The sequence below is a fragment of the Engystomops pustulosus genome, chromosome 4, assembly GCF_040894005.1.
Source record: "Engystomops pustulosus chromosome 4, aEngPut4.maternal, whole genome shotgun sequence".
NCBI classification, from domain to species: domain Eukaryota; kingdom Metazoa; phylum Chordata; class Amphibia; order Anura; family Leptodactylidae; genus Engystomops; species Engystomops pustulosus.
Window position 1 is genome coordinate 129757270 of NC_092414.1, and position 22819 is coordinate 129780088.

Below are 22819 nucleotides of genomic sequence, written 5' to 3' on the forward strand. Positions count from 1 at the left end.
TGTCTTTCCATTAGTAGTGTTTAGTTACATAGGATATACAAACCTTTTATAAGATATTATACAGTCATCCTTGCAGATCTCTTTAGCTTCAGTAAACACAAGAAATTGAAGAAAAGGAAATAAAAGAAACAAAAAATGCAAAGTAAAAAAGGATTTTAGCTGCAAAAAAGTGCAAGCATCTAAAATACTCCTAGACTGTACTTAGTATGTCTGATGATTTTACAAATATACACAAAAGGGAAAAAAAAATGTAATAAATTATTTTTATTTTACTTCACTTTTTTTTCAAAGGGAACAGTAAAACTACAAAATTTGCACAAAATAAATCACAAAAAACCTCCTTCTCCTTAAAGGCAATTTACCTCATATGGTAATTAAACTAAAATATAAAGAATACTTCTGAATTAATTCTAGAGAAGTCATACTCTTCACCTGGACATCTGTATCAGACTGCAGCAAGAGCCTTCTCACTTCAAGTCCTTTCTGACACAGATGTTGCGGGGCAGCTGTGCAGACTACACCCATTAAAAGGGTCTGAGGATACCAAAAATAGCTCCTGTGCCGAACCAGTACTTCTGGTTCTGGCGGGAGGGAGGATTACAGGACCCACTGGAACCCGATAGCTGTGGTTAAAGGAGAATATAAACCCCCACCACCTAGGATTTCCACTTGGACTGAAAACAGAAGTAATGGAGCGGCAAAAGTAGGTGTTTACCCGTCAGAGAACATCTGAACATCTGTACAGTTACTATACAGCAGACAGAGGAGTTGGTTATGAGCTCCACTGTATGCGCTGGGGAGCATGGCTGCCCTCCAACCAGGAGGACAATGGATGCTTAGTATTCCTAGTAGAACATGTTGGTCACATGATTACATGTACTGCACATTGCTAGCTAACAGTTTGCCCAACATATCCACAATAAGTATCCGCCTATTATCCATTACATATTATTACATCACGAAAGCTGGCAGTATGCTGCATTCTTAATGGGTGTCTAACATACATATTTCCCTTGGTATGGGTATGATAATATGGGTGGATTTTCAACAAAGTTTAAAATGTAACCGTTATTCTGAGCAAAATGTACAAAAAAAACCATTAAAAACATAATTCTTCTTCAGGTGTCCCTGGGAATCATTCTTCAAAGTATTTTGCCTCTCAGTCCCCAATTAGTACCTTTTTTGGCCCATAGCAACCATGTTTTCCAGCACTGAAAAAAAACTACAAGATGGAGAGGCGGGGACCTGCCCCCTGTGACACCATCACAAAGCGTGTGCTGCTGACCAATGAGACCACAGCTTGCGCATCTTGTAACTAAGGGTGCTGTCACGCGGTGCGTTCTTGACCATTTTTAAACGCGTTTTTGTATGATTACCATACGTTTGGCTGATTTGAATCCATTTCACAGTTACCTACACTTACAGAAATGAAGAAAAACAGGTTCATGCCAGCCAAATACATGGTAAACATACAAAAATGCATGTTGTTTGATAACGCAATAACGCATGCGTTCAAAAACGCACCAAAACAGTCCAAGAATGCATTGTGTGACAGCACCACTAGAGGCTGAATAATGTACATATGTGAACATTTCTGTCTGTATCTATTGCATAAAACAGCAGCACAGCACACAGGGCATATTGAAGACTTGCAGAGGCACAGTGCAGATATCACTGCTCTCTCATGCCTGTCATTTCCTGCTAATAATGTGTATTATGTGTTTATATGCAAGTGATGGGAAGGCTGAAGGGTGTATAGGGAGAGATTGTTACTAGTTTAGTTAGGGCTTCTGTCAGCACGAGTGCTGGAGTACTGAGCCATGAGGTAAACAGCTGAGAGCATGGAGAGCGCGGGCTTCACATGTACAATCCCCCTCTTTATTCGGCTCATTGAGGACGGGAAAACCTTAGCAACAGCCAAGGAGTCACTGATAACAGGGGGAAGTCTGCTGAATACAAGAGGAAGGAGAAAGATTCGGGTTAACTAATCCAATTGCAAAAGGACTTAAAATTAGCTGCCCTACAACAAATCAAAAGTATTTTTTAAATGATTGTTACTCTTTAAAATGTGATCAACAAAATTTCCTTACCAAGAAGTCTGAAATTGTGAATCCACTTTCTGAATTTTTCTCACGAAAGTGTCCACATCATACACTAAGAAACCATTTTGCTCATACTTCTCAGTAACCAAGGAGGTTGCGCCTATATAGAAAACACAATTTAGATTGATACATATATATAGAAAAAAAAATATATAAACATGCTTCTACAAGTTGATCATATAGCTCCATCTAATAACTCTGTGCTGTAATCAGTGGTCACTAGTACATTTCCCTATTGCAGCATACACGATGTCACACACACCCCTTAATTTATAGGGACACAATTTACCTACCAGTATGTTCTTGGCATTCAGTGCTCAGTTTATTTGAGGAATTCACATGAAAAGTGGATTGCCAGAGTCAAACCCAATATCCTAGTGCAAACCATTGAAGAACTAGTCCAGCCTTTACTAGTAAGCTTTAATGCATACTGTCCTTGATGATTTATATTAAGGCCTAAATTGCTTAAAGGCCAATCCGCATGTTTAATATTTATGCCATACTCATAGGAAAGGTCATTAATATACGCAGATCAAAAAGCAAAAATAACCAAGCATATAAACCCACATCCATCATGTATTTATGACATATCCAGTAGAAGTGTCATACACTTTAAACAGGAGAATACCCCTTTAAGAATACCCCTTATGGGGAAACCACTTCAATGCAGATACAATACTAGCACCATTGTTGGATTGTGGTAGTACCTGTCAAATAAACAGCAAGTCTTGAATGGATATGTTGGTACTGGAGGTTCAAGAGACATGAAAGGTCATCTGATGGTTCCTTAGATCTGGAGTCACATTGATGATAAGGCAGAATTTCAACAAGATTTGACTGTTGGGAGACTTAAGCAGAGACATCTTTGTCCCAGACAGAGCCTCCGCCCTATAAAATGTAAAAACCCACATCAACCAACCAAATAACTGACAACACAATAATCAACAATGTATAACAGTTGTTTCATGCTCAATCATACACGAGGAGGATGCCGACATCAGAACCAGGGTAGGCTTACGTTTATGGCTAATGTAATGTAAATTGTTTTAGAAGTGAGAGCAGGGCAATAATACAACAAAATCAATATTACAATAATACACAGGATTATAGGGTACAGGCAGCTAAAAATCCATCTGAGAAAAACAGAATCTGTATCCGATATTGTGAGCCAATAATGTATTAGCGAATGTTAAACTCTCATTTTTTATTAAGAGGACGCTCTTATGTTGCCCCCCCCCCTTTAGATTTTCTGCTCGAGATCAAAATTGTACTCAAAAGTCAGTTCCGCTTTAACCCCTTCATGGATGGTCTTTGGTGCCCGAATGTCCAGGTCCATTTTTGTAGTTCAGTTTGTTGCCTCTTTAAATTATTTTTGAAACCACATTGCATATTAACAATTATTAATTTGTCCCCCCCCCCCCCATCTCATGTAAGACATCAGGAAGAAGCCAGTTTGTAGGGTAAGGCTTGGCCTCTATTTTTGCAATCTGGCACATATCGCTTAATATGGTTATAACTTTTGAACACTTTAATTTACTAATGCTTGAGAATTTTCTTCATGACACTTTGTACATCATGTTAGTAGTACATTTTGGTTGTTATGCTTCGAGTTTATTTAAAAAAAAACTTTTTGAAGAAATTCGCCATTTTGAAAATGAAAAATTATCTGCTTTCGAGACCTAAATTAGTTACTAGTATTTTCCATATCTTAACTTTATCATTTTTAAAAAAATGTCCATTTATTCTAATACAACGTTAAATTGAAATTTTTCAGTGTGAAATATAAAACACATCTTAAAATGTATTATGCAATTTCTCCTGAGTACAGAGACACCCCACATGTGGATGTTACATGTTGTATTGTGCGCAGCGAGGCACAGATGAGAAGGAGCATCAAGCAGCAATTTTTGTCCAATAGAATGTAGTGTTTTTTAGTTTCTTCAGTTGCAACCTTTTGTAGGCTGTAACATCTTTGTTTTTCTGTTAGTGGTGACATCCTTTTTGTTTTCCAGTAATACCATTGTGGGATGGCTATGCCCTATTGTTAAAAATGTATTAACTTTTCTTTTTTTTTTTTTTTAACTTTATTAGTTTTACCATGGGAAATTAACAAGCAATCATCTGATTGCTTTTTATGTTAATACCCTGCAATACTGATGTATCTTGGGGGAGAAACCTCCAGAAAGCCAATTAAATGCTGCAGTCTGCATTCTGCTTCAGCTGACAGGCTGGAAGGGGGCTCCGTTCAAACAGTTATATCTCCAGAACGGCCACCTAGTATGACAATTCAGGTGTCCTATCGAAGAGGATAATCTCTGTTTTAATATATTAATATAATAGGATTTTGTTTCTAGGCATACCAAACCGTAGATATCCCCTATTGAATATGCAGTAGGGAAGTGAAAGTTGTATAGTGTGCTTCTCAATGCTACAGTTCAAGAGATAGAACATTTATAGACGTCAAAACAGTGGACAACTTCAAATGATTATATCTGCACAGGGTATGTGGGAATAGGCCATATATATAGCCATATAAAAGGTTTAAGCTACAGGCAATATACAGAGGGCAGGGTAGGGGGCACAACGAAAGATGGCAGAGAAATATGAGAACCTATGAACTATAAAGCAACATTTTTTATTTTACAACAGAGCTGGTTTATTTACTGAAATATTTAGATTTAACCCAATAAATGCTATAGAAAGAGTAGCGAGTCTCTGACCTCTCCTATCCATTTCTTTTCCATAGACTTGATTGTAAACAAATCTGTCTGTGCACAACTTTTCTATAATTAAATATATGACAGTTTGTTGTCTGCACCTGCATGATTTAGATTACATGGACATTCTATGGACAAGGGAGGGGAGCAGCACAGCACAAAGTGCACAGCAAAACTCTCACATTGCAGATGTGACCGCTAAACTAAACAGAATTTCAAAATGGAACTTCTCATGTACACAGACTGAGCTACTGATTCTCACACAGTGGTTTTGATATTTTATAAGTTAAATGAAAGTAAATCATTAGTTTCCTAGTGGGGACACTGCCAACTGGACCCTGCCAAGTTATTGCAACAGATTACAGCTAACTCCTAGAGGTCGTAGCAGAGATCTGCTTATTTTTAACAGACCTTTATAACAATCAAGTACTATCCAAACCCCTTTTAATCATTATAATTATTACCAGTTTAGGACTGTACCGCTAAACATTAAATATGTAGTGCTGGAAATGTGACACACAACAATCAGTTTAAAGGACAGGGCAGAAAAACAATATGGTTGATGATGGAAATAAAAACCTTTTATCTTCTTTAATTTTCCGATTTTCTCTGTAATGAATTAACCACTTCCAACGAGAGGTTCTGTTCATCTTCTCCAAAATAGTGAGAACTTCCTTTAGCTTCCCTAAAAGATGTTCATATAACAAATTAATGCAATGGGATTCATTTACAGAAAAAAAAAAATTTTCAGGGAGGGAATTCAATTGTTTTGATAATAAACACACAATTTAACACTAACCCAGAGTCATGCTTTCCAATAGACCTTTATCTGAAGCCACAAAACCTCCGGCTTGAAAGATCTCCTCGTAGGTTGACTCAGTCATATCCTCAGGGGTGTCGACACCAGCAAAGGTTACATTAGGCAGGAGCTTTAATTGCAACAAATATGGAATCTACAATGATAAAAGGAAATGTTATCATAATTCCCTATGACAATTCACCAAAATACCAATTGCTCTATAATATGTTGCATCATGGTTCAACAGACCAAGAAAGTGAAATGTATTAGAAAAGGTCGAAGTTGTTATTGGAGTGTTAGGTAACATGTCACCAGTTGCCTTGGGAGGGGGTTAAAAAATAAATTATTAAATAAAAAATAATTATATATTATGTTTTTGTTCTTGGTCAAAAGGGATGCAATTGACCATGGTGATTTAAGATGTTATTGTAATAATCAAGTGGTTGTGGTGAAGAACATTGTTAAATTTTAATCTGTTTGATAATATGTTGCCTCTCACATTACCTTTTGCATTTGGTTGAATTGTATTACTGCAAACTGCATAGTAACATGACAATAATAATATTCTATTTTAGGGGGGGGGGGGGGTAAACTGGTCTTATTTCAGTTCTTAGGATTGAGGTTACATGTAAAAGATAGGGTCTGATGTCCCTTATTGGACTACATTCTGTTAAAGAGTAACTGTAAAGGTATTTTTTTTCACAAATCAGTAGCTCTTGGGATGTAAAAACTTTGTCTATTATCTTTATTGCCTATAGTCAGTAGTTTCCTTGCTATAGCCCTCACATTACCTCAACGCTGCAAAAGCTGCCTCCTCTCCATGTGCTGATAGGCCGTATGTTGTTTACCCTATGTTTCTCAGACAGTTTCATGGGAGGGGAGGAGGGGAGGTCACGTGTCAGTGAATGTAGCAGAGCTGGAAGAGTGCAGAACAGTGAATGCAGATGTACCTCACTATTCTGTGCAGGAGACAAGATCTCCCCTGTTCCGTATCAGTCCCTCTATCCCAGTCTGTGATTCTACAGAAGTTTCTCTGTCTTGCTCTGCTCTTCTTGCTGCTCACTTCCCCCACCTTGTCATCTGCAGTATCAGCTCTGTCCAGATAAGCTATTAACCCTTAGTGCTCACACAGCACAGGCATAGACTTCATGTACACTAAATAAATGTAATGCTAAATTACTTTGAGAGCGAACACAAGGCATCATGGGATCTCTGGGCAAGCTAGCTGGCTTCAGCCTGAGGGCATAGACTGACAGACATTAGTCTCCGCCCACTTCACCGCTGGTGAGAAAGATTTTTGTCAAACACTTTCAGAACAGAAAAGGCCATAACTTTGGAAAGAAAAGGATGAGCAGCACAATATGTGCATTGTTCTGTTTGCTTTTAAAGGGGGAATCACATATAATAATTTGGTAAAATCACTATAGCTTTACAGTTACGCTTTAACTCTTTAAACCACTGTTCATTGCAGTATAGACCTCTCCGAATCTAGTGGAGTCAGTTGTACATTTCTTAACATCTATTTTAAAAACTGTTCTGCTGTTTCCACACCAAGGCGTCAATTATTTCTAAAGATATCAAATTCCCAAACTTTCCAGAAAAACAACTGCAAACCTGATACTCTTGTCATTCTATGGCTCATGTTTTACCAGTCTGTTTTTGCCTCAGATTATTACTAAATTATAGAAAAAGGGCAAAAACTTATGGATTATTAAAATATCAGAGATAAAAGTTAGGCTTGGGCATGTAGAGAAGGGGATCTGATCTAGAAAGGTGAGGAGTGGATTTGTCAGAATCCATACAGGGTCCAGAAGAGTAAAGGAAACCTGCTCTAAAGCAGCAAGCCCACTGGACCGTGGCCAAAGAACTTTAACTGTAGAAAAAAAAAAAAAAAAAAAAAAAACACTCTACACTTACCTTCAGCTTATTTTCCCCTGCGGCTCAGTCTTCTCCTCTTTGTGGCCAAGAGAGGGCGGAGCCACAGGGCAGAAGAAGCTGGGTGGAATGTACATCTTCAGACGCTAATAACTTTTTCATACTTTGGTGTACAGAGCTATGCAAGACATATATTTGCGAGAAATGACGGTTTCATTGCTACTTTTATTTCTATTGCTATTTTGAGGACTGTGCGACCCTTTGATCACTTTTTATGAAATTTATATGCGATGTAAAATTGTGTAAAATTGCCGTTTTGGACATTTGAGAGCTATTTTCTATTATGTGGTTCACCGCCAATAATAATCATTTTTATTTTTTTATTTGATTTTTTAATTTCACTTTATTTACTTTTACCATTTTTTAGACCCTCTAGGGTACTCTAACCCTAGAAGGTCTGATAGCTCATATTATATACTGCAACACTACTGTATAGCAGTATATGGCATTTATGCACAGGATTTATTACAAATGTGCCACTGGCACATTTTATCGAATCTGCAGGAGCCATACAGCCTTGGTGATTACAAAAGACCTGAGGCTGGCATGGCAACCAATCGCCGCTTCCAGATGACGTCACGGGGAATGACGATCTCAACAAAGATGGCGGTGCCCACAATCTCCTGTTTTTTATGGTTCAATAACGGTTTTATGCAATATGCACATTGACACGTATAATAAATTGTGACAAGCATTTCAAGAGTAGTGGTATCATTATGTTGAATGATTAGTATGGCAGGCTTGAGTGCATAATGAAATTGAATGTATTGGAACAGTAAAATAAAAAAAAAAGAAAAGAGAAAAACTGTCACAGTCCGGAACAAGAGAGATCATGAACAATAACTCAATTAACATTGTACAGACAACATAAGGACACAAGGCGACATAAGGGGTAAGATACGCTCCCGTTTTTTTAGATGCCACCAGCGGCAATCAAGGAGTTAATAACTGCAATACTAGCACTGATCAAGGGTATTAGCAATGATGAGGGCTCACCCCATGAGCCCACTTTCTACAGTTTAGCAGCTCTGAGTCATACATGTACAGTGTGGAGCGCTAAGACTTTAAAGAATAGCAGCTGCATTTCCCACACTAGGTTTATACTTGAGCCCATACATTTTCCCAGTTTTATGTGGTAAAATTTGGTGCTTCAGCTTATACTCGTTATGTATGTTTTCTTGTATGCTATTTTTTTTCCATCATAGGGAAAAGGCCAAAAATAAGGGACATAATGTGCGAGTGTATGGAGAGCTATTATAATGTCCCCCTATTTTGTAGACAGGATCGGTGTAGAGAAAAGGGGGCATTTTAGACCGTGGCTGCAGGAAATGGCATATCAGCTATTAGCATATTAGCTATGGAGTATTTGCAAGGTGATCAATTTTTTTCCCAGGGACTATGGTAAGGGGGTTACTCGGCTCGGTCACTGGGGGAAAAAAAATTGGGTGCAGCCCATCCTCAGATACAAAAAAGTTGGGGACCACTGCCATATAGGATTTTATTGCCAGGCATTGAGAGGTCTGTCTTTTGTCATCAACAGATAAGACTAGAAGGGTAAGTGGCACCAATATCTAATAGAGGTGCGGCTGTAGGTACAGTAACAGAGTAAGATGGGCCATTGGCATGGAGTTGTCCTGAAATAACTTTTGACACCTAAATATTTGAGCCAACCTCCTCTTACCTTGTTTATGCAGGAAAACACATCTTCATTTTTGATGATAATTAAAAGCTGATGTGAATCAGAAAGGTCACTTTTCAAAAAGTCCTGTGGATCAGTGGGGATATGACCATTCTTTACTAGCAAGCTCTGTAAAACAAATCATCATGTTATATTGTGCACTTAAAGGATACTTGTCATCAGGTCTCTGTCACTGGTCCTGTCATCACTACCTCTGCAGCTTACAAGGATTCCATTCCTTTATTTATTTCATACATCAAAATCATAATCATTGTAAAATCATCTTTTCTTTATTATGTAAAGGAGGCTGGTCACATGGAGAGAGAGAAAGTGATGTCACCGTGGTTACACCTCCCCTCTCCTCCCCCTGCTCATGTCTGTGTGTAATGTATAGCAGGGGTGTAACTCTACTCGTAGCAGCCATAGCAGCCTCTATGGGGCCCGCATTGTCAGGAGGCCCTATAATCCAACCCGACACCAAGAAATGTGTGTGTATGAGTGAAGAACTGTATGTTTATGTATATAAATGTGTTTATATATCAGTGTAATAGTATAATGTATATTTTTAAGAAGGAAGGGGGGGGGGGCATTTTGAAGTCTGCAACGGGGCCCTACCTTTCCTAGTTACACCACTGATGTATAGCAAAGCATTGCTAGGGTCTGTGCTTTATCTGCTGATATGCTGTGTTCAGCTGACAAGTGCCTGACATGTTTTGCTATACACATGGCTGCATCCTGGAGCAGTTGTATAACACACAGGCTGCAGGGGGTATATGATAATGACTCATTGGACATATCTCAGGTCATTTGCATACAGCTTTAGTACCTCATGGTTTGAGTATACTGGCATTGAAAGCAACAATGCATTCTAAAGGCAGTTTATGAAAATATATTTAGTTTTGGGGGTTAATTTTCCTGACTGAAAATCTATCATCAGAATTACTGAAAGTAAACCAATAATGCAGAAATGTTCACCTCATCCAGTGCAGTCCTATAGTGCAATTTTTTATAACTGGAATGCGCAAAATTTGGAGTAAAAAAAGTTTTACAAAATATGTAAATGAGGTCACCCAGCTTTCTGCAAATCCTGCACATGCACAGTAGTATCTTTTACCGCAGAATTTGCAGAGAGCAGGGTGATGTCATTGGCTCTGTGCTAGGAGTAGGGTTGGGACAAGGTGGCTAGCCTCATGTTGGAGGAGTGAATAGAATAAAAGACAGCAGAACAAGGAGGGGTTTCCATTGACACCCATTATTTCAACAAATTCTGGGTATTTCAGTTTATTAAAAAAAAAAAAACTGAATCTTTAGGTAAAAAAAAACTGTAATATTATCTGTAAAGCCACAGGCTTTGAAGAAAACCATGCTGATTACAATAAACCAGCATGGAACTGTGGTTTTCATCTAGTCTATTATGTGGGAAATCTCCATCATACTTCTGGTGGGTAGGATATAGCATTCAAATTTTGACTTGACTGCTGGGCCAGGGCATCCAGTATCCAGTATGCAATGGTTACTATCTACTCAAAGGGGTCCATGGAAGGATAATTGGCTAATGGACAACAAGGCCTGGGCGTCAAAGACTAATAGCGGCAAGAGAAAAAGTACCCTGTGACACTGCATAAATTGTTCAAAATTCTTTAACCCCTTAACGCTCTGCGCCGTAGCTCTACGGCGCAGAGGTATAAGGGATGTATGAAGAGGGCTCACGGGCTGAGTCCTCTTCATACAGAGGTGGGGGTTTTTGCATTTTGCACAAAACCCCCACCGCTAATAACCGCGGTCGGTGCTTGCACCGATCGCGGCTATTAACCCTCTAAACGCCGCCCGCAAAGTCGCGGGCGGCGTTTAAAAGACGGCGGCGCGCGGGCGCCGCCATCTTTTTTTCGATCGCCACGCCCCCGAACGTCATCGGGGGGCGGCGATCGGTTACCATGGTAGCCTCGGGTCTTCTCTTGACACGAGGCTACATGGTTTATGCAGGTCCGTTACAATGAGCCAGTGGCTCATTGTAATGTAAGACCTGCAAAAACGCCATATATTGCAATACTGTAGTATTGCAGTATATGGTAGGAGCGATCTGATCATCTAGGGTTAATGTACCCTAGATGGTCTAAAAAATAGTGAAAAAAAAAAGAAAAAAAAAAAAGTTTAAAAAATAAAAAAAATTAATAAAATATTAAAAGTTCAAATCACCCCCCTTTCCCTAGAACGGATATAAAACATAACAAACAGTAAAAATCACAGACATATTAGGTATCGCCGCGTCCCAAAATGCCCAATCTATCAAAATATAAAAACGGTTACGGCCGGCGGTGACCTCCGAGGCGGGAAATGGCGCCCAAATGTCCGAAATGCGACTTTTACACCTTTTTACATAACATAAAAAATGAAATAAAAAATGATCAAAATGTCGCACAGACCTCAAAATGGTAGCAATGAAAACGTCGCCTCATTTCGCAAAAAATGACCCCTCACACATTTCCGTGCGCCAAAGTATGAAAAAGTTATTAGCGTCAGAAGATGGCAAAAAAATTTTTTTCTTTTTTGTACACATCCGTTTAATTTTTGAAAATGTATTAAAACACAATAAAACCTATATAAATTTGGTATCACCGCGATCGCACCGAACCAAAGAATAAAGTAGGCGTGTTATTTGGAGCGAAGAGTGAAAGTCGTAAAAACTGAGCCCACAAGAACGTGACGCACGTGCGGTTTTTTTTCAATTTTTCCACATTTGGAATTTTTTTTCAGCTTCGCAGTACACGGCATGTTAAAATAAATAACATTACGGGAAAGTAAAATTTGTTACGCACAAAATAAGCCCTCACACAGGTCTGTACACGTAAAAATGAAAAAGTTATGGATTTTTGAAGTTGGAGAGCGAGAAATTAGCCGAAAAACCCTCCGTCCTTAAGGGGTTAAGGAACCTGACCGAGTAAGAGGTTCTGACTTGGCCTCCTTATTCCCTAAATCTTTACAAACTTGAAGGTTTGTGAAATGTTCAACCCATGGAGACCCTGCCTCAAAGAATTAAAAAAAGAATCTGCTGTTAACGTCTTCATGGCAGATACCACAGGATAACTTGAGGAGTCCAAACTCTGATTCGTTGACGACATTACTTCACATAAACATTGTAAACATCTTTTTAATGTTATCTGTGCATTAGTTTGTACAGGCAGTCCCCGGGTTACGTACAAGATAGGGTCTGGAGGTTTGTTCTTAAGTTGAATTTGTATGGAAGTCGAAACTGTATATTTTATAATTGTAGATCCAGACAAAAAAATTTTTGGCCCCAGTGACAATTGGAGTTTAAACATTTTTTGCTGTAATTGGGCCAAGAATTATCAATAAAGCTTCATAACAGACACCTTACAGCTGATTATTGCAATCTGTGACTATAGTAATGTATCCAGAGAGCTTCACCAGAGGTCAGAGGGGTCTGTCTGTAACAATGGGTTGTCTGTAAGTCGGGTGTCCTTAAGTAGGGGACTGCCTGTATTAGATTACTAAATAACGTCATATAAGATAGCAATTTAATTACCTTGGTTGATGAGATGAAGTTGCCATCATCCATGTTATGTATGTAAAAATAAACCTTCTGCTCAGACGCTCTTGCAACATTCTGTAACTTTGAATGGAGATTCACACACACGTCTGATATAATGTTTTTAACAGAGTGCGACTTGCAGGATACTGGTACATATGTTCTTCTTGTCTGCCAGCCACTGTCCTCTTGCAGTTGACTGGCTGAAGTTCTATCTACTGAACTGCTACCCAAGCCAACACTACTTAATTTCAAGTGATTGGACTGAACATACTCATTAAGAATGACTGAAATGTCATTACTTGATTTGTCCAATGTATTTTCATACCTTAAACGACTGAAGTGAAAAGGAGAATATCGAAGAGATCTACATTTTCTCATAGCCCTGGAATGGGTAACAGGCCTATCCCAAATTTCATCCTCGTAGAACTGTGAACTACTGTAAGTGCTTGGGTGCCAGCTGTTTTGCCATCTTAAGTCCGTTGTGTGGGGTGGGCAATGCATAGTTATAAGAAGTGGACTTCTACACTTTGTTGTAGAATGAGAACAGCTGGGGATCCTTCTGGCCTCAAACATTGGCTGAAAAGGAGTATCATAAATGTGCTTCTCCGTGGATGATTTTTGTAAAATTTCCTTCAACTTACACATAAAACGTACATTTTCCATGTCAAGAGTGTTCTGAGTAAGGTCATCGGACACCATTCTTCTATCAGAGAAAAGGTGGGCTAAGTCAGACTTAGAAGAACTCTCTTTGTTGATTGTCCGCATAACCCTACCAGTGCCTTTAAAATTTCTAGTTATAAAAACATTACTGTGAGACTTAACACTGTTGTTCTCCAGATCTGGAAGAGACCTTGAGACGTTTTCATCAGCCACAGATAAACCACTTTTTGGACCAGACTGTCTGCTTTGACAGTTTTTTGTCCTATGTTCGGTAGTTTGTTCCTGAGAACATTTTGGCTTATCTAGGGACAAACTTTGAGGCTTTTGAATTTCTTTTGAGAACTGTTCTGGAAGTGGCAAAGGTTCTTTATGTGGGGGTATATATTCAATGTCTTCATCAGATGTCTCAGACCAGCGATCATACTGTTCTTTACTTATACTCCCTGTATTCACAATGAAACAAAGATCAGGAGGTGCTGGAGATGGATCCTGCTCAATGCCATCAGATACATCTTCAAGCCATGGTGTTATCAAGCCATTATCTTGAGGAGACATAACTTCTTCAAGGTTCTCAGGTTCATCAGGATTTACAATAATAATTACAGATTCTTCTGGTGGTGTTTTGTCTTTTGCTGGCTTCTCAACAACATTGCATTTTTCCAAAGTGCTTTGCTCTTCATCATGCGTAAGTGCAATTATGTCCACATCAGTAACTTTTGTGCAGCTACCATTATTATCTGGAGAGGGCACATTTTCGCAGCTGGAGGCAACTTGATGGCCAGTTGTGGAGCCCAAGCATATACGCTTTAATTTTGATAAAAATTCTCTTTTTTGGCTGCTTGAACTCTTGCTACTCTGTGGCAGCTCCTTGGTGCCCGTTTTGGCTGGTGTGATAGTCGGGCACAAATACACATCTTTGGTGCAATCCTTCTGCAGTTTTTCTATACGTTCTTGTTCAGAATCCATTTCTTGATATTTGCTCATTAACTGATCACAAAAAGAACTTGTTATATCTGACTGCAATGTTTTTTCACTTGAGTCATTAAGAACAGAAATGCCCTCCTGTGTAGCACTGTTTAATTCTGAACTTGCGGGATTATTTACATTAGTTTGAACCTCCTCATTTGCAGTTTCCACCGAGCCGGTTTTATTTTTTCCCTCTTCTCCTTTGAATGGTGTCGGAGATGTTGGCTGTCGATTTTGACTTTCAGCTACTTGTTCCTCATGAACACAGATTTCATTATTTTCACACTGGTCTGTGATCTCCATGGTATCTCTTTTACTGATGCCTTCTATATCAATCTCTTTACACACAGAAGTGATTGCAACCCCATCCAATTCAGAGGAGTTTGCACCAGCTGAAGAGTGTTTGTGAATTAAAGAGGCTCCATCCTGACATTCCACTGCTTCATTTGTAGCTGGTTTCTCTAGAGTAGAAGGAATTTCTTTTTCAGACGCTTCAGGTAGACTTCCCTCTTTACTATCAGAACTAAGGTTCACATTGTGGTCTGAACATTCTTTTCTTCCCTTATCTGTGGCGTCGGCATCGAGAAATACCACATCATCATTACTTGGGCGATACTGGGAAATGATTGAGGTTAAAAATGGATTCTCTGGCACTACTTTGTCAGCTTTATCCACCTTTTAAGAAGGGGAAAAAAAACACATTATAAGACAATGTTTAAACAAGCACAACAAAACGTATAGTTTCTAAAGAGTTGTAGAATTTCAATAACATTTAAAAGTAAATACATTGGGGCAGATTTATCAAGTGTCTGAAAGTCAGAATATTTCTAGTTGCCCATTGCAACCAATCACAGCTCAGCTTTCATTTTACCAGTGCTCATGAATATTTTAAAGCGGAGCTGTGATTGGTTGCCATGGGCAACTGAAAATATTCTGACTTTCAGACACTTGATAAATCTGCCCCAATGTTCTATATCCTGCCTTTCCCATCAGAACGGAAAGGTTTGCCTCCCGCTTTTTGTCTTTTTTTGTCTCACGTGGTTTCTTCAATGTATGTGTTTGGGAGATTATTATTAATTAAACCATTATTTAACCAATTTAATCTTTATGAAACCAATTAAAAAAACAAAAAACAAAACACAAGCCCTTCCAACATAGGTATTGGGGGTTCGTTGGATGCCACTTGTGTGCATCCTGCAAAATACGAGATGCTGTCATTATTTTTGTTGTCTACTATCATCAGCCGGTAAAATGCTATCATTTTGTCAGTGTGTGCAACCAACACAAAGTGAATACATTATTGAAAAAGTAATTTAAAGAAGAAGAAAACAAATATCGTGCTATAATACATATGTATGGTTAAAGAATAAAAGGGGTGATTTCAAAGTGGGTTAGCCACCTGCATCTAACCCATAGTAATTTAAATTAGGAGCATAGTGAATTAGATTTATAGAAATCATATCCACGTGCTGCTAAAAAACGGGAGAGGAACTCATTTCTGCTGTGAGTTTAGAATCTGCAGCAGTTGAAGTACTGCCGCAGACTCAGGTTGAAGAATTCAACATTTGCAAACAAAAAGGCTGAACCCAATCTACAACTGGAGCTGCAGAAACCAAAAAAATAATGCTAACAACGCTAGCAGTGTAACACTGCTACATCTGTTGTAGTACTAGGAGCCAGTTGTGTAACAAGACCCCAGTGGGCCACAGTGCGAACTTAGAACCGGGGCTCCCCCATATACCTAAACCCATACGGCATGTTATTCTTCAGAATACAAATATACAATTTGCACAGACATAAGCACACATACATCCCATATGCATAACACATATATATATATTGCACCATATAAACTCTACACATACAAATACACCCAGGGGCGAACTGGGAATTTAAAGAGGCCCTGGAAAAAAAACTACTACAATACCTTCTCCGATAAACAAGAAAGTAACTACTATTCCATATAAAACCACCAGCCAGACCCCCCCCCCTGTATACAGCAAGCAAGCCCCCACTGTATATAGCCAGATATCCCCCCAGTATACAGCCAGCCAGCCTCCCCAATAGACACCCAGCCTGCCCCCTACAAGTATACAGCCAGCCCGCCCCCTCCCAGTATAGAGGCAGCAAGCCTGCCCACTCCCAGTATAGAGCCTGCCTGCCCCCTCCCAGTATAGAGCCAGCCAGCCTGCCTGCCCCCTCCCAGTATAGAGCCAGCCAGCCTGCCTGCCTGCCCCCTCCCAGTATAGAGCCAGCCAGCCTGCCTGCCCCCTCCCAGTATAGAGCCAGCCAGCCTGCCTGACTGCCCCCTCCCAGTATAGAGCCAGCCAGCCTGCCTGACTGCCCCCTCCCAGTATAGAGCCAGCCAGCCTGCCTGACTGCCCCCTCCCAGTATAGAGCCAGCCAGCCTGCCTGACTGCCCCCTCCCAGTATAGAGCCAGCCAGCCTGCCTGACTGCCCCCTCCCAGTATAGAGCCAGCCTGCCTGCCTGCCCCCTCCCACTATAGAGCCAGCCAGCCAGCCTGCCCCCTCCCAATATACAGCCAGCCTGCCCCCTCCCAGTATACAGCCAGCCAGCCTGCCTGCCCCCTCCCAGTATACAGCCAGCCAGCCTGCCTGCCCCCTCCCAGTATACAGCCAGCCAGCCTGCCTGCCCCCTCCCAGTATAGAGCCAGCCAGCCTGCCTGCCCCCTCCCAGTATAGAGCCAGCCAGCCTGCCTGCCTGCCCCCTCCCAGTATAGAGCCAGCCAGCCAGCCTGCCTGCCCCCTCCCAGTATAGAGCCAGCCAGCCAGCCTGCCTGCCCCCTCCCAGTATAGAGCCAGCCAGCCTGCCTGCCCCCTCCCAGTATAGAGCCAGCCAGCCTGCCTGCCCCCTCCCAGTATAGAGCCAGCCAGCCTGCCTGCCTGCCCCCTCCCAGTATAGAGCCAGCCAGCCTGCCTGCCTGCCCCCTCCCAGTATAGAGCCAGCCAGCCAGCCTGCCTGCCCCCTCCCAGTATAGAGCCAGCCAGCCTGCCTGCCCCCTCCCAGTATAGAGCCAGCCAGCCTGCCTGCCCCCTCCCAGTATAGAGCCAGCCAGCCTGCCCCCTCCCAGTATACAGCCAGCCTGCTCCCTCCCAGTATAGAGCCAGCCAGCCTGCCTGCCTGCCCCCTCCCAGTATAGAGCCAGCCAGCCTGCCTGCCTGCCCCCTCCCAGTATAGAGCCAGCCAGCCTGCCCCCTCCCAGTATAGAGCCAGCCTGCCTGCCCCCTCCCAGTATAGAGCCAGCCAGCCTGCCTGCCCCCTCCCAGTATAGAGCCAGCCACCCTGCCTGCCCCCTCCCAGTATAGAGCCAGCCACCCTGCCTGCCCCCTCCCAGTATAGAGCCAGCCACCCTGCCTGCCCCCTCCCAGTATAGAGCCAGCCACCCTGCCTGCCCCCTCCCAGTATAGAGCCAGCCACCCTGCCTGCCCCCTCCCAGTATAGAGCCAGCCAGCCTGCCTGCCTGCCCCCTCCCAGTATAGAGCCAGCCAGCCTGCCCCCTCCCAGTATAGAGCCAGCCAGCCTGCCACCTCCCAGTATACAGCCAGCCTGCCCCCTCCCAGTATACAGCCAGCCAGCCTGCCCCCAGCCCAGTATACAGCAGGCGAGCCAGCATATTTAAATAATAAACAATGAACTCACCTTTTCGACTCTCCCCCCTCAGCTCCGCTACTTGATGCAGCGAGTCTGGCTGGCAGTGACAGCTTCATGCATGATGGCGGCTCACAAACTATTACTTGTCGACGTCATAGCCTGTGCGTCCGCCGGAGCGAACGGAGCCGTCACATCCGGCTGGACTGCATCAGTGGAACTTCAGGGGAGCGTCGGAAAGGTGTGTTCATTGTTTTTTTTTTTTTTTACCAGCCCCAGTCCCACCTACTGCGATCGCCAAGTGCCTAGCACTATAAACAGCTTCTGTATTTTCATGGCAACAGGTTGGGGCTAAGGATTTACAAAATCCTAAATTTTTCAAAAGGTATCCAAGTGCCCATTTGCTTCAGGTCTCCTCTAGCATATTTACCATACTGTAAAGGATATTACACAGTTACTAATCATATAGTCAGTAAACATCCTAAAGGAGGAGCCATCCATTCAAAAGGCTTTCTCAATCTAGGGTATGTGTATTTTACAACATACAGGTGCTAAAATGGAGAAAGTTTAGAGGTTCCTGGTTAGGATAGCCTATAATAAAGAATTTTCTTCGCAATGGATTTAAAGGAGAGACATATTGTCTTTAAGTGCATACCATGCTTACTTCCGAGATATGACCTGCCTCATATACATCAGTTTCCTGTGCATTATGATCCTTGTCCATATAGATTATTGGAATGGTGTGTTCCACCAAGGCCTCTCCAGTGCTAGGTTCTTCTTTTCCTTCTGTTCTCTCAGATGATTCAATTAATGACTTATTAATACTCTCTGGTTTACCAGTGTGTATAGTATCTGTAGTAGAACTCTCAACGGCACAATCTGCTTCAAAAACCTCACCAGAGCAATTACTTAATTTGGTGTCCAGGACAGGGCTCTGTAATGAACAAAGCATAAATGGAGGTCAAAGGAAACAAAATACCAACATATTTCATAGAAATGAAAAAAAAAAAAAAAAGAAAAGAAGTGGTAATCTGCTTTTCATCCTTCTGTGCACAGTTCTGACAAGTTGTTAGATCATGTGAACATATGCACACAATATTAGCAAATTCTTTATCTTTCTATACAAGCATCAACAAGTTTACGTACAATATATCCATTTTGTATTCACCAAATTACATAAAGTCCATATAAAGTAAAAGTTCATAGATGGAATAGAGATCTCCCATGAATACTGGCACCCAGCTGAGCAGAGTGCAATGGCTGCGATGTTTCAGAGACCTGGCTCCTTCCACAGGCACTGGGAGGGTGAGCATACATACCCTCCCCTAAGTTGCTGCTTTATGTGCAACTCTTAAATACCATCATAAATCCCTTCCTTGGTTGAACTTAATGGACATGTATCATAGTTTAGTATCATAGTTTAAACGTTTAAAAAACGACACAAGTCCCATTCTGACATAAATGGTCAGATACAAAAACCCATGATGCTATGAATAAATGAATATACCAAAACAAAATGTCATTAGTTACCAAATGGAGCTCAAATAGTTAGATTTTATGATACACAAATTTTTTTAAAGTATGCAGAGTAATCACCAAGATGGCTGCCACTTAAAACTACAAGTCCCAAGATCCTTCAGTTCTTAGTAACTGCTCTGCTCCCAGTGATGATGTAACAGACCGTTCTGCTCTATTACCATAGTAATGATGTGTAACTGCCATCCCTGCACATCACCAAGACACTGGCCATTCTGGATGCACTGCAACCAACTGACTACAGCCAAACAGTGGTGATCACATGACCTGCCCAGGCAGGTGCAGGACATGTGATGTTGACATGTGACCGGCGGCCATCTTCAGTCCAGTGTCTGCTCCACGCAGAGAACAACAATGAACTGATTAAATGGACAGCAGCATTTTAATTCTCCATTACAGTCTATGTCAACAGCATTTTTCTGCTTAGGGGAGCAAAATTTTATTAACTCATTTCCATATTAGTTTATATTTTAAGGAGCCCCTCATATATGAATTATGCCGATTCTTGGAATTGCCCTTTAAGCACAAATTATTCTGCAAACATATTGTTACATTTCCATTACTACTCAGTGACTTTATAGAAAAACATTAAAATTACATTGTTCTTTCAGCCCAAAAAGGTCTCAGACTGCTAGAGTGATCCAAAAGACCTCTCTTTGTAACAACCTATTCTTAACGTGTTAAGCATCTCCTCCATTTATCTGTTCAAGAACCATCCATAGTAAACCACTTACTTTATGTTCTTTTTCCAAAAAATGCCTGTGGGATGGCATTTTCTCAGTCAGACAACGAGAAGGATTAAAGCAAGACAATGTACGTCAGTTATTAAGACAATTCCTTAAGATGGGCAGAAATAAAATTTGGATAGAAGAACTAATGAGTGACTTGAGGTCATTTTGTTCTTACTTTAATCTTTCTCGTTGTCTGACTGACAAATGACACCCCACAGGGACATTTTAATATAAACATTACACTCTGACATTCAAAAGTAAAGAAACCCTTTATGTCTATTGAAGTTCCTTTCACAGGATGTTTCAATATGGTCCCTTTAAGTTCTTCCTATCCCTTAAGTGCTTCCTATCAATGACAGTTTTGACAACTAGTACACAATATCCAAACCTGTTTTTTTCAGGGAATGAAGATTTGTCACCACACTCCAAAATGTTTGGATTTAACAGAGACCGGATTTAAGAAAGGAAACAAAATTTGACAAAAATGTTACGCATTGTGCTTTTCTTAACCCATAATTAGAGCTTGACTTCCACATATCCTGTCCCTTTGTAATCTTTTCTTATTTATGGAGGACATATACTGACATATTGTGAAAATTGTGAAATGAGGAGAAAGGAGCTGGATGAATGGTAGTGAACCATAATAACATTTGGAGAGAAGTTATTTTCTTTAAAAGGGTATTCCCACGAAGACAAAATTATGAAATATATGCAGGAAAACAAAATAACACACATTCTCTAATTCAATGTTATGAAAAATTTAGCATTTCACAGATATAATTCCAATCTCCATCAGTCCTGGCGTTTATATTTTGGTTGTCCCAGGATATGACCATAAACTCCTGACTATGGTCAGGAAGATACCTATGGCATGAATAGCTTCTCTTGTATTGCATGGCAGAGGTAGAGAGCACTACAGACATAGGTTCTTCCTGCAGCATACAGTCTGCTCTACAAACTCTACAGACAAGATAAGGTCTTGACCTAAGGGGAAGAGGGTAAAGCAGTGCTGAGTGTGTGTTTTATTGATTAGGTGAGGAAGCAGAGCCCAGAGTTGATCTTAAATTACACCCCATTGGTATCTTTTCCATTTTCTTCATGACGCAGGATGATGATCAGGGAGTAGTAGGTTATACAAGTTTAGCATCGACACGCCACAGTCAGCCCCAAACCCCCGATGACGCCAGTTCAGGTGAAACATGTCGGGTGGGCTTAGCTGATGTGAATTTTAACAATGCAGCAGGCAGGGGTTTGTGTAGGTGTTGCTCTAGGGTGAGGGAGTACTTTCATTCCTCTTAGTCTACCCTCAATACAGGGAAAATAGGGGTAGTACTGTCCATCATCTATGTCCTGATTGGTACATTGAGGGGAAGTGATCAAACCCTCCTGTATCTCAATACATATTGTTGCACAAAGGACAGTATACCCCCTGAATACTATCAAGTTAGGTCACTGTGTTTGTACTTTTAACTCTTCACTGCACAGTTCTTTAACAAAAATTTTATAAAAGTTATATTTTAACTCTTACTATAACCCTGGTGGATAGAAAAGGGTCGCAAGCCGGGCGACTTTTTGTAAATATATGGTTGGCTCCTCACCCTTATCCACTCAGAGCTTATATTCTCAAGGGTCAAGTTATTTTCCTCTCCCCCCCTGGGTGGAGATTGATGTTTGTCAGTGTGTCATTGTGTCTTATATCCAGGTGTCAGATACCAGTTAAATGTTCAGAAGCCAAATAAAAAGAGTAGCTTTACATACCCTGTACCATTACAATCTAAGCACATTGTCAGCATCTCATAGCACAGTGAAATCATGAAGTGTCTACTCCCTTACACTGCTGAATCTTACACTGACCAGACTAGACAGTGCTGGGAGAAAAAAACAGCAATAAAACTGAATAAAGTTGTAAATGGAGCCTCTGGCTGCCCCAATTAATATTAGCAGAGCAATTGAACGGAGGAATATTGGCGGTATCGCTGAAAAATTGTCTCGATTGCTGGTCTACCTAGCTGACCCGAGCCCCTCGCTTGACTGTTTACTGACAGTGATGAAAGAGTTTGGGTGCTTTTCAGGGCTAAAGGTCAACTGGCATAAATTTGCCCTCTTTTTGGTGGATGAATTTAAATCTGCTCCGATTTCACAGTCTTAGGGTCTGATGGTGGTTGACCAATTTGTTTACCTGGGGATAGGCATTCATAAAGAGGTCTCCAAATTTGCATCCCTTAATTTGACTCCTGTCATGCAGTATGTGATCGCAAAGCTTAAAGCATGGGAGAATCGCCCTCTGTCTCTAGTAGGTAGAGTTAATATTTTTAAGATGGCCCTTTTGCCCAAACTCCTCTATCTGTACATTGCTGCTCCGTCATTACTGGCCAGGTCCCATTTTCTAGACATTGACAAACTCCTGACCCCATTCCTATGGGGGAAAGGTCCACCGAGAATTGCAAGAGAAACCCTGTAGGCCCTGACGGACAGTGCAGGGTTAGCTTTAGCCCATATGCAGAACTACTTCCAGGCAGTAGAGTTGACATACGC

The 22819-nt window shown here is 41.0% G+C and overlaps 1 protein-coding gene across 4 annotated transcripts in view; it reads right to left on the bottom strand.

Annotated features, from left to right (window-relative positions):
* Positions 1-327: 327 nt before the first annotated feature.
* TASOR2 (transcription activation suppressor family member 2) overlaps positions 328-22819 on the bottom strand; it is a 67657-nt gene continuing 45165 nt past the window's right edge. For 3 of the 4 annotated variants that reach the window (XM_072147458.1, XM_072147455.1, XM_072147456.1), the window contains 7 exons: positions 18673-18951; positions 12776-15082; positions 9235-9360; positions 5619-5772; positions 5399-5504; positions 2810-2990; positions 328-2202 (listed from right to left, as the gene is read on the bottom strand). In XM_072147458.1, coding sequence (XP_072003559.1) covers positions 2858-2990; positions 5399-5504; positions 5619-5772; positions 9235-9360; positions 12776-15082; positions 18673-18951 — 3105 coding nt within the window. In that variant the 3' untranslated portion in view covers positions 328-2202; positions 2810-2857. The remainder of the gene's footprint in view (positions 2203-2809; positions 2991-5398; positions 5505-5618; positions 5773-9234; positions 9361-12775; positions 15083-18672; positions 18952-22819) is intronic. The other variant, XM_072147457.1, reaches the window with a different exon arrangement.